Source organism: Nesoenas mayeri (genome assembly GCF_963082525.1).
Source record: "Nesoenas mayeri genome assembly, chromosome: Z".
Lineage (NCBI taxonomy): Eukaryota > Metazoa > Chordata > Aves > Columbiformes > Columbidae > Nesoenas > Nesoenas mayeri.
In genome coordinates, this window is record NC_137542.1 from 17,945,158 (window position 1) to 17,958,397 (window position 13,240).

Below are 13,240 nucleotides of genomic sequence, written 5' to 3' on the forward strand. Positions count from 1 at the left end.
CTACTAATAAGAATAGAGAAAATATACAAAATACACAAAACAAATCTTGAAAGTCTCAGCAACTGCAGAGTTGGCACCCAAAGTCCTGGACTGAACTCTGCAGCCAATTGGAGCTGGATTCAGTCTGTCACTAGGCCTCAGTTTGCAGGGACAGCTAGCAAGGTCCTCTCCTAATGTCGGCCATAAGCAAAAGGGAAAAAAAGGGATGAGATCCTCGTGATCTCCCACTTTTATATGAAGTATTCACGTGAATGGAATGTTATACACAGTTGGTCAGTTTCTTGGTCACCTGTTTCTCGTTGCCTCTCTTGCAAGATGTCCGTCCATGCTTATCAATAACTTCGCATTTCATTGCTGTGTTTACCAAAAAATGTATCTGTTTCTCCAGGAAAACGCAGTTAATATGAAAGCTTTAGCTGACAGGCAAATTCACTAAAGGAGAAACTTGGTTTTTAGCAAAACCAGGACACATACTTAAAACTCTGCAGGATGGTTGTGCTTGGATGGTGCCCAGTTTAAGCTGAAAAGGCAGCTGTAGTGAAATCTAGCTATTTGGTGGAACAACACTGGAAAGTACAAACCAAAATCACTCTCCTGGCATTTGTCAGTGGGCAGAACAGGAGCAGGGAGGTGGATGACTTTTGGTCAGGTGGAAGACCTAGGGGAAGCATTTACTTGGTCTACTGCTCTGCTTCTGCCTGGACCTTCCATCGCTTACCATGACACAGCTGAGTTGGGCAAGGGGGTTGTGCTGCCCCTCTGGAGAGGCACTTGGAGTAGGCTTTGTGCTCTCTGCTACTTCATGTGTGTAGCAGTGAGGGCATCTCACAGGGGTAGGAGACTGCTGCCAGGAAATGGCTGGGCTGCCTCTGGGGTTTCCCCATCTGCTGCAAGGCTGGGCATCCTTTTCTGCTTCTGAATACAGACCCATGTTCTTTTTGTGTGTGGTTAGGTGAGAGATAAATAAAATAATTGATAATGTTTTGAGGATGGAAGGTATTGTCAGAGTTCATGTGTCTTGCCTTGCTGAAAATGATGAAGCCATAGGACTGAAGAGAAGGCCAGTCCAACATGCTTCTAGGAAAGACTTTTCACCATGTCACATACCAAATCAGGTCATTTATTTTGCATTCATAGCATATTTTTCAGAAAGTTAGTTTTTCAGCATTTATTAAAAGTCTCATAAGGACTGCTTCTCAAGTCCTTCTTGAGTTCACTTAAGTTACTCTGAGGACTATAACTAGCCAGAAGGCTTTCAGCGTGACTCCAGACAACATATAGCACTCAAAGTACTGTACTAAATTGCCCTACCTCCTTCCAAAGCTTGCTACTCATGTCAGGTCTGTGCCCCCAGGCTTTCTCTACAGGGCTGTCTGGACATCCTTCAAAGGCAGCATTCCTGCTGCTTTGAGCAGACATCTTCCATCAAAATGAACCAGAGCTTGTAGAGCTCTTTTAGGATTCTCCAGCCTTTTAACCCAGAAAGCACTCAACACATGTAAGGGATGCAGAGTCAGACTTCAGAAGTTATATTTCTACATACTTTCAAAAATATACTTCTATGTCTTAGACAGCCTGATCTCTAAGCAGAAGTGATTTGAGAGAAGGAATTTAATATGAGGGAGAAAAAAAAAACAACACATTTTTCTGGCAGGTTAGTTTTCAAAGACAACATGGCAGCTACCTGAGCTTTCTGAGGAGTGTGGAGCAATAGTTTTTAACATTGGGAAGGTGTTTTTCAGCACAGCTGTTGCAGTCCTGGGTTTAACCACAGAACCTGTTGTCATTCAGCCCTGCAGTTCTTCAGGATGTTGTCAGTACCACAGTTATGGCACAGTCGGTGCAGTGAATAGCACTACAGTTTACACTAAGTATAAATGTGGTGTAGCATGTATCTTCATACAGATGTGCCTGTGTCTACAGCATATATATAAAATGCACATGCTCTATTATTACCATTACTGTATTTAGATGTATATGTATTAATATATGTATAACTATATATGTCATGTATGTCATTGCTAGCATTTATGAAATGGGTTTGAAAGGCTCTTTTGGAGCTTTCTTAATGATAAATTTAACACATTAACTGTACATGTGATAGGTTTCCATACAGACTGTGGGAAGAAAATAATGATTTAGTGCAGAAACTAATTTACTAAAATGTAACGTATCAATCCCTTACTGTTTTCCCCAAATGGCAAATGCATTCAAGTTCTGTAGTTAGCTAAGTGCTTGCCAGATTTTTGAGCTAGACCTAAGTGCATAAAATCATTTGGTAACATTAAGTTTGGGATTTTAGTATTTTTATGGTTCTAATCAGCCAAAGGGCTTTTATTCATAGATTTTATGTTTTGTGAAAGAAGAAAAGAGGGGGGGTTTAACCTTTCAGTCTTGTGTTTCAGTTGGAATGGAGTTTTTATAGCTAAGCTATAAAGCTTTAAGATATGCATCTGTAAGGAAGATGCTGACATTCTTAAAGATTGTTACAAAAAATACATCTACTGTACATTGAGTAACTGAGCTGACATATTTTACTATGTCTTCAATATTAAAATCAGGTTTATGATACTGTTTTGTATAGCAACTAAACTAAATATTTACTTACCCCTTTCTTTAAACATATTCAATGTATTATTCACAGTTACCTCTAGCAAACTTTTTGACTGCATGTTTCCTTTTCTGGTTAATTTCATGTGGTTTAGTCATGCTTTTAATGGCCTTTAGAAGGTCCCTTGGAGTTCTTTAGATAACAAACAAGAAACAATCCCTATGAAAACATCAGAGACTAACATTTCCATTTCTCAGACCTTAACAGCAGGAAGCTTATGAGTCTAACAGCCAGACAGGGTCAGTTTGCAATACTGTCTTGTCCTCAGCATTTGTCTTTTTCAGGAAAAGACTGCAATTAATTGTGCTCCTGTGAATACAGTTTATTGTTGTTTGTTTGCTGTAGCCTGCACTATCTAAAGACTGTGAGCATGGATGGAGAATGAATTGAATGCAATTAAACTCAGCAACACTATATTAAAATCAGAGTACTGTATCATATATAATGGTGCAGCAATTGATATATGCCGTGACAATACAGAGGCTGAAATATATGTTTTCTTCGCAAGACAGATAAGTTCACTTTCTTAAAAATAGCAGTATATATTTTCAATAAAACTGCTGACACTATAGGGCAGCTGTTACATGAACAAAGCTATAGAGGGTTGCTTGAACAATCCCATGAAAGCAGAACTGATGATTTGAAGTTCAAGGAAAAATTTGTTTCATCTAACATTTAGTACATTCCTCGTTACATTAAAATGCAATAAAGTATTTTAAATGCAATTATTTGGAGTCTAAAACAAGTTTAGATTATTTTATCACCTCTTGCTAAGTAATACCACTTTCAGTAACACTAGATTAATAAACTTCGAATTACAAAATACCTTTACCCCTCTTAAATAGCAAGATAAGGGCATACAGTATGTTTAATTTGGGCAAATTTTCTATACATTGCATGTCTTCTATGTTTCACGAAATGCATGTTACAAGATATTTATTATATTTGATCTTAGTACACATTATATAGAGCATTGCTTAGACAAAACAGCATTTTTATTTCCTTTCTTAAAGTATCTAACTATTGAATATTAACATTTCCTTTTATTTCAGCTTAGTTTGTAATCTAATAATGGCTAATTGTTATGTGCTAAACACTAGTTACTCTTTTATGCTTTATTAATAGAGAAGCGTATTAAAGTAGCATTATCTTAAGCAAATCTATAGGCTTATCTTTCTCAGAATACATTATTTTTCTTTGTTTTTTAAATTTTATTTTATTTTTTAGAGTTGCTTCTTGGGAAAGTAAGGCTTTTGCTATGTACAGTACTAGTTTGCATGTATTCATTTAAATACTAAAAACTGTAGTACTGCTCGATCCATATCTGACTGCTAGGTTTCAATTGACAGCTGAGAATTTGTGACTGGACCATGAATCAAAACGGCAGGCATTTATACCCCAGTGCCAGTGAGGATACATTGGGAATTACTTGGCAAAGGTAACATTTTAATTATTTCCACCCCTACACCACCTCTAAAAAAGTTGCATTGAGCTACAGTATCTGTTTTAACAGGCCTCCAGAGGAATATGTGACAGCATTTGATTAAAACACTCATATAACATTTTTTCCCATATGCATTCTGATTATTTTTAGTATAAGCTGAATTTCAAAACTACCTTAATTAAGCACCTGGAATGACAATGCTGTGCTGTCAGATGCAAAGGGTTTGTAAGTTTGAGGGAATATTGATCTTAGGCTTTAAAAATGAAAATGTTGTTTGCAGAATTAAAGGTCATATTTTGGGGGCTTAGTGGTTAACACAAAGAAAATTGTGTTGTTAGAGGTATAGATGAGTATAATCATAGATGTCTGAGGTGGTGGTGGTTTTGGACAATGAATAAGCATACTATTCATAGAGACTTTTCTGACTAATCGGCCGGTGTAGATTTAAGTCACCAACATGTACATGAAGGTAAGATGTAAACCATCTTATTTCTCAACTAAATAACAGAATAATTAGGAGTGATTTACACAAAAGAGAGTTTCTTTTTGTATGAAAAAAAGGCAAACACAATAAACCCCATTAACCTTTGGTACATTAACAAATTACTCATTATTATCTTTTACATATCTTGATGAATTACAGTAATAGAGAGGTGTGTGTGTAGGTTGGGACCCTGTCAGGTGAAGTACTAGCTACTCTCTCAAAATTTTAAATACCTCTTGGACATATGTGTGCACATGAAAGTATACATATTTTGGAATAGTTTGTGTGTGTGTGAGTGTGTATATGTATTATGTACAAAATTCCTTTTGATGCACTGTATTGTACTATGGATTACTAGAAGGTTTGGGGGTTTTGACTATTAAACTGGAAGGGTGATTATGGAATTTGAGAATTGGTGCCATTTACAAATGAGAAGTTTAAATGTCTTGAATATTTTTGCTTCACTTTTCCTTTTTACAATTTTTCTCCAATAGTATTTAAAATCTGGAAGAAATGTGGTAGAAAAGCAAGGTCTTATCATTTTTTTTCCCTTATAGATTAAATGGCACAATGGAAAATTTGCTAATGGATTCATCTCCTCAACGGCTGTGATTCACATTATAAATCCCCATCATGCAGTAATTGCCAGTTTTCAATGTACTGCCAAGAGTGAATCCAAACTGAACTAGTATAGCCCAGAGAGTGTGTTTTATACTCCCATTACAAAGGGTGTCGCTTTTTCAAGGCATTAGGGCATTGACAGGCATTAGGAAATTATATCCCACTGCCTATCTAGGAATATCTCCTTCAATGATTTCCATCAGCCATCCCTCGAGCACCCTGTAAAGCAATGCCAGTTTATACCAGCTGAAGCACTATGCCAGTGTTTGCTGAATTGAATTTTCTAAAGAAAGAAAAAGGAGGAAAGAGATTTCTAGGTGATGACCAAGGAAACATGGGTGATGAATACAAGTATGGTGCGTGATCCACTCACCTTTATAAACAAAAGATGCCTGGCAGGTGACTCTGAGAGTGCTGCCTGCTGCTTTGGCCCTGCCAACATACAAAGTGTTGCCAGATGAGCCTGGGCACAAATTCTGCCATGGACAGCTCTTTATAGGCCCTGGCTATGCATACTTGTCCTTGAATTAAGGACAACCTTGGAGGAGAAAGAAACAAACTGTTACTTTTCTCTTACTAGATGGCTTTTAGGATTTGGATTTGGCATACAACATTCTTCAAATCCTATGTAGGTAAGGATCTAAGAAGAGAAATGATACTTGTGGAGGCTAAGGAGCAGTGATCCATTCTAACACTAAAACAAACACTAAAAAAAAAAAGAATGTATTGCAAGAGGAATTGTTCCTTGTTGGCAAAGAAATATATTCTAGTCCATATAGTCAAATTTATTCCAAAATGGTTTGTTAAATGATTCTGTGACTTCTTCAGATCTGCAGTGATTATTGTGATGGTATTTGATCTGACTTTTTACAGCAGACTTTTGTGGTTATTTCAAGAATACTGATTTTTCAGAAATAAAATCTTTGACTTCAAGAAGATAAATTTAGCAGTTCCTCAGTGTTAGCTGTCCTGTCTCTGCAGAAATCAGGTAGCAGAGGTGGCCAAGCTGAAAGCTTTGTCACAGAGCTCTGTTGGTGAACCACACTTTGGAAACTTGGTGAACATAAATTGTGAGAAACCTCTGTTATTTCTATCTTCTTTGCCTTATTAGTAGCTGCTTGTCATACCTGATAGTAGATATAATATGTAGGTTTCAAAACATGATACATAGATTTAAAAATATGTTTTCTGGGGTTTTCTTTCCCTATAGAACGATATATTTGTTGGCATTTGAAGTCCCGGGTATAAGACAGTAGTAGTCCATATGCAAAAGACTGAATTTTGGGGAAAAAAAAAAAGAGAGAGAGAATATGGATAGTACAAGACAAACAAAACAAAACAAAACACCCCACAAAACTTTAAGTCATTGATGTACAATTTTCTTCAAAACCAGAAGACCTTCAAGGAATAGTGATACTAATAACTGATTAATTCTTTGCTTAGCTGAATTAAACATTGTAGTATCTTTCAAGGAAATACTTATGTAAAACATCCTGTACCTGTGAGCATTCTAAAAAAAAAGAGGGAAAAAAAACCCCATTATTTGGTAAAGTATTTGCAAGTAGAAATTTCTTATTTTGTTCCTGATACCCTAATCTTCTACATTTTTTTCATTATTGTTGTTGCTTACTTACAGCATTTATGGTATATATTTTATTATGTCTGCTGAACTTTGAAGAGCATTTAGGCACATCAGTAGAATTAAGTTCTCAAGTACTTTTAAGATCACTTGGGTAAATTTTTCCTGTAAATATGAAGATGCTCAGAATAGCTTAAATATAACCAAACCAAACCCTTATTTTTTTTCATAATCACAGTTCTGTGATAATAACTGTTCTCCTAAAGAGAGAGGGTGAGGGTAAGCTGTGAATATCTGTAAGGCTTGATCAGGAAAATACAGTCCCAGCTGCTACATGAGAGCAAAAGCGTATGCAACAAGTAAACTTAAGACAGGAATGAGAGTGATAAGTGTGTGTATAAGTCTGATAACATGAGCTTTAAACTGAATCCTAGCCACTTGTGCCATTGATATTAAGACCACTCATAAAAGCAGGCATGATGGTTCTCTTTTAGAGCATTTTGAGTATTTGCAAGTCTTTCACAGACAGTAAGCAAATTTTTATTGCGAAAGTGTACATTTTAACTTAGCTATTGACAAATATATTTTTATCCCAAACTATTGTTATTTATATTCATTTTTTTAACTATCTTTTTGTATTAGTTTTACAGGTTAACTGTTACTTTAGCATTACATTTACACTGCACAGGCAAATGCGATAGGTTAGTATTTCCTGCTTTCGGTCTGTTATCTTGACACATAAGCATAGCACAACAGCTGGTTTGTTCCTGGAGATGCTGAGGGAAGCTGTGTTCTCAGAGTGCTGAATTTCCTTCTCAGCATTAGCTGTAGGAGTGTTCAGCTTTCCAGGCACCATTTTTTCCCCCTAGCACCACTCTGGGTTTATGATAATAATGCTGATAAGGCAATCAAATGAGATAATCTCTGATTTGTGAAAGAAGGAGGAGGGGAATTGAGAATGGGTGCACATTGCTTTTGTAGCACAGTACCTTGTGTGTGTTTAACTTGTACCTTATGTGTGACTAACACAGTCAGCAGCATTGCTGTGGCAAGCACATTTTGGCAAACACAGACACCTGTTAGAGCAATACCCTCACTCCCCCTTCCCAGCTTCCCATCCCCCCCAGTCCCCTTGGGCAATATTTTGGAATATAAATATCAATTCATTATAATTTAAGAAAAAAAATCCTGAAGTATCCTGATTGTAAAAATATTCACATAAAGAAAACCTGATGATTTCTGGTCTTTATCAATTTAAATTGCTAACTCTAATAGTTTTACCGAACTCTGTAATGCAGAAAGATGTGCAGAACATTATGTTTCCTCTCCATCTAGGCAAACATCTTCAGAACACTTCCTAAGAAATTAATTGTATTCAAGCCAGACTTGAATGCTGCCATCCCACAGGAAATGGGTCAGCAATCCATTAAGATGCCATTAGATAATCTAATTTGGAATTTAATCTCTAAATTAACCATGCTCCATACTTGAAGCATACTTGAGAGAAAGAAAAAAAGTTTATGTTTGAATCGATAGGGGAGCAGAAGCGTGAAGAAGGCTGTTTGTTTTTTCTGTGGCTGTGGTCACGTCTCAAGCTGTCTGGTAACCAGGAGAAACCAGACATGATGTAATTCCAGATTGAACTTGAACTTCAGGGACTTAGAATGGGGGAACAATAGACCATAGGAATCAATAATGTCCATTTTCCACATGATTATGTTTGGAGCTTTAAGTTAAACTTTATGGGAGAAACAGCAAGAACTGCAGTGTGATCAAAATGAATGAGATAATCCAGAAGCAAGATGTTAAAGAAAACAACTTCAGTAATATTTTCTGAGCAGCACTGCAGATTCCAGCAGGATTAGAAAAGTTCCCGCTCTGCAATGAACTGGTTGCCTGTTCTGAGTACTCTTTGTTCACTTAGGTAGGGCAAACTTAATCTCATGTTTCCTGTCAGATGATTTTTGGCAGCACTACTAGGGAAGGAGGAGCATATTACAGAGAATTCCCAAGTGTAAACTGTATCTTTAACCCCTTGGTTACCCTGTTTTTCTAGTTCTTAATTATCTTACCTCCAATAGTTTCATTTGCAACAGTAAAACTACACTGTTGTTTTGCGTGGGGTTTTTTTGTTTGTTTTTGCTTTTTGTTTTGTGTGTGCATTTAGGATTAATTGTATTATTATTTAGGCAAGCTAATTTGATAAATAAACTTTCAGTCACATTTTTTGTTTCAGAAGTGCCAAGGTAACATCTAACCAATTAAAATTAGACATGGTAATATTTGGGGAAACAAACAGTGCAGACGTGGAAAGTGCAGAGTCAGTTTTTCATAGGCAACCCAATGGTCTCCAGTAACTCAAGCCCACATTCTTTATGGTTTGGCTCTATGGGAAGCAGCCCTTCACTTGGTCATAATCCACTCTGTGCACCTGCATATTTGCAAATCTCCTTTAGCCCTATCCCTGCACCAAACACTCATGCATGCATGGTCCAGACCACAGCATGGACATGCACCATTTCCCTGGGCCCTTTCTCGGCGGTAGATTTTCTTTGTTAGTGATGGGGGATGGGGTCTGTGGCCTCTTCCTGATCTTTCTGTACTTTTTTTTTTTTTTTTGGCGACACTATTCCCTGGTCTGCAGGGAATAAAATAAGTATTCTTCCAGCAGAATTCGCTTTTCACTCCTCTGGGCATTAATCAGTAGGTCTTTAATTCCTCCATCTGCTAGATGGGTGGTATGTGCCCGGTGGACTATAAAAATCATCCTAAATTAAGCTGAGATATACTTAAGATATCTCTTGAAGTAAATGATCACTTTAGAGGTGAAATTTGGCAGCTGCTTAGCTACAAATACCAATTTGGAATGGTAACAGAAGTGCTGCATTAAGTAGATGCTGTAGGGGTGGTTATTTTTCTGGCAGAAATGCACAAGTGGGAATTTAGCCAGGGCACTGAGGTTAGCACAATTACATTTCCAAAGTTCATATGATCTTAAGAATTTGAAATGCTAAAGCTCCTTGTACTTGTGTGGGCAAGCACTTGCCTAGTACAAGAGATACGAATCTTGTTCGGTGACTTGCTAGTGCCACTTCTCTCAATATTGAAGGCATTTCTACCTTTTCTGTCCAAAGGCTGACTTGGCATCTGATCTGCCTTGTCTAAGCTAGTATGTTCATGCACAGGGTAGTAAATTTGCACAAAGGAAAAACTGTACTTTTCCAAATGGTGAAACACTTACAGAATTCTGAAGCTGTAATAGAAAGAAGTTAGTAACTGGTGGAAAATAGGAACCTTAAAATCCTTTAGTTTTACTTAGATCTGATTGGATTTATTTTTTATTGCATTTAGTTAATTGTTTAACATTATTATACTCCTTATGTTATTATAACCTCCAAAGCGGACTGTATAGACATATAATGTTAGCACTGCTTGTGGTCCATTCCAGTAATATTTTAATCAGAGGTTCTTGAAACAGCAATTATTATCTTTAAGAGGAAATCACGGCAGAAATCTTGATTGAATTAACATGTGAAAACTGTAATGGAAACTGTAATGGAGAATGTTAACCCTGTAGGATGCTTGCAGAGTTTTCCGTTGCTGTTTTATTAAATTTGAACAGATAAATACTTTATACTTGCTGTAGATAGAAAGGAAACTGATGACTGTATAACACACTTGATATATGAGTTATAGTGAGAGAAACTGTTTCTGGTAGTGAAATTGCTTAGAGTTATACTGCTTCAGTAAGGTCGTCCTGCAGACCATATCCTCTCTCACAAAGGCTACATAGTCTGAATCTCATAGCAATACCTGGTGGTGCTTCTCATGTAATTTCCTTCAGAACAGCCTAGAGCATTTTTTTGGAGGTCTCACGTTCCAAGAGACGGGTGTTTATATTCTAATCTCTGTCAGAGCAGGGCTCACAGGTTTCCTCACAAGAGGTGAGGGAAAGTGGGGTAGATCTGTGTTATTCCAGTCATACACACAAAACCTTTTTGTCTGAAGGAGAAGCCACATGGGTGGAGGAACATCTCATTAACTTCTGCAAGGACAACCAGCTTGCCAGTGGAAAGAGCTTTGGCTTTCCCCCTATGTTGAGGCACTTAGCGAGCAGACACAGAGCATTGCCTCTGCTTTTGGGAAACCAAGGTCTGGAAGTTTATCTGGGACTTACGCAAACTGCTGGACAGTGTGGCGAAGGTAAAGATGTTTTCCTTTTTCCTGCTGTTGCCACCCATGTGGGCCCCTGGGCAGAGTCTGCTTTGCAGACAGCAGTAACAACTGCTTCTGCTGGGACACTGTGCAGAAGAGCCGTAGCTGGTTTCCATGGCAGAAGCTAAGCTCTGTGGTGCTCACCTAAGTCCCTTCAGGGCAGGTTTGAGAAAGCTGGTAGGGGATCTTGCCATTCTGGACTGTCAGTCTGGCCTGGCTGCATGCAGGAGTACTGGGCAACTACAGAGGAGGGTGTGGCTGATATAGTAGTTGAAAGTTCAATTAAATTTACTGCAAATGTAATGGAGTATGTCAGAATGTTGGATAGACAGCCATACATATGCATCTTAGCAGACCCTGAGTTATTTTTTTGTATCATAGTTGTTCTCAGAGCTTTGTGCTGTGATTAGTGCTATTCATCTCAGTAACTTTCATTCAGGTTTGCTCTTTTCTCTGCAGTAAACATGACTGGTGGTTGTATCGTGACTGTGGTGGTGTGAGATAGAGTTACATCAAACCGTGGTATGATAAAGTTAATTCCCAAAGTCAAGCCTTGACTATCATGGCTTTGAAAGTGCTAGCAAACAGAGGGCATGGCCTACCCTTTCTGCAGCCAGCAGGGCCAGCTGCTTGTCAGTCAGGGTGCGTGTAGATCAGGGACTCCAGCTGTCCCCCAGAGGTGTTGGGTGATGGTGTTGCCATCCCCGCACACAGAGGACCTGGAGCTGTTGTGGCACTGCAACTGTGCTGTCCTCCACCACTGTCTCAGGTGGGAAGGAAGCAGGAAGCTCTGTGCCAGCTCCACGGGGGCTTCCAAAACTCCTGGGGGACCTACACAGTGTTAACATGGGAGATTTATCAATCCCTGAGGATTCATAAGCACCATTAACGAATTTGTTGCAATCAGCATTTTTACCATGGCTGTAATATAAGGTGGGAAGCTTGAAAGGTTTAAATAGATACCTCTATTATTATTATTGTCATACGGCAACAACGGCCCTGTTAGTCACTTGCTACAACTTCTTTTTATTGAGCACTTTGCACAAAATCAAGTTGTTTGTTTTCTACATTAAGCTGTAGATAAAAAAGATGCTACAAGTAGTAATTTGTTCTTTGTTGGCACTGACTGTTCTCCTTCACCCACCATAGTCATTAGAAGTTTGTCTACTTTAAAACAAAGGAAAAAGTCACGTATATATGTATCCAACTACTGAAGTGCACTGTAAATCTTCAGAAAGATAACCTGGAAGATGTGTATTTAGCCTCTGCAGCAGAAATTATTTAAATACCATCTTGACCTCATACGAAATTTACATTCTTTTAGTTAATGTTCTGTTTTGTTTAAAGTCACCAAACACTGTAAATCCCATGTAACAAGGCAGCAAAGAACAGTGCACTGCAAAGCATGTATTTGGACAGAACCTGAGAAAACAAAACTGCTTTTTCTTTTAAAAAAAAATGTTTTTTATTACTAGTTCCTAATTTTACAAGTCCTTGTGCTTGGAAACAATTTGAATTGTGTCTGTTATTCCAGAATTTACTTCTTAACCTCACTGAAATCCGAAGAGGAAGGAATGCATTTAAAACAAATTGTGAAGGAAGGTGAAGTTGAAACAAATAAACCTCTTAAATGAGATTCTGGTATTGAATTTTTTTTTTTTTTTTTAATAAGCTTTTCATCAGATCATATTGGACAAGCTTTCATACATAACTGGGTTTAAATCTTTGTGAATATTTCAAGATTTGCAGTTATTTCTGAATTTCAAAGATGTTATTGCTCCAACAAGAGAATTTATCTTATTTCTAACAGTCAGTAGAATTAAAAAAAAAAAAAAAAAGAAGAAAAAGAAAACTAATTTATTAAACATATTAGCTGATCTTAGATTTTGAAAATGTATAGAGTTTTTTTAATTTCTGAAGAGGTTAAAATTAGCCAGATTTTCAGGTCACTTTCAAGAATATACCCTCACTTTAGAATTTTACCACATAGCAGGCCAGCAATTTTTTCCACTTTTTTGTGTGTAAAACAGAACACCTGAAATTAATTATTAGGAAACAAAATAGTAAATTAACAGATTTAGAGAGGTAAAGGGCATAAAATAGGAGTAAATGACAGTAACTACTTGTATTATTTTTAATATAAAAGACCTGCAGAACATGTCCCCTGCTTTTCACAAAATAAGTTGACCTCTTTCTTTAATGTTCATACAGCATCAACTGAAAGGATCACATAGGTCTACCAAGTGAAATATAGTTATTTCATGCACATTTAAAGCAGATAAAGAG

General features: G+C 37.3%; 1 protein-coding gene across 7 annotated transcripts in view; it reads left to right on the forward strand.

Annotated features, from left to right (window-relative positions):
* Positions 1-13,240, forward strand: part of NFIB (nuclear factor I B) — a 273,378-nt gene that overhangs the window by 258,543 nt on the left and 1,595 nt on the right. For all 7 annotated transcript variants that reach the window (XM_080362342.1, XM_080362343.1, XM_080362346.1 and 4 more), the window contains one exon: positions 3,961-4,049. In XM_080362342.1, coding sequence (XP_080218468.1) covers positions 3,961-4,049 — 89 coding nt within the window. The remainder of the gene's footprint in view (positions 1-3,960; positions 4,050-13,240) is intronic.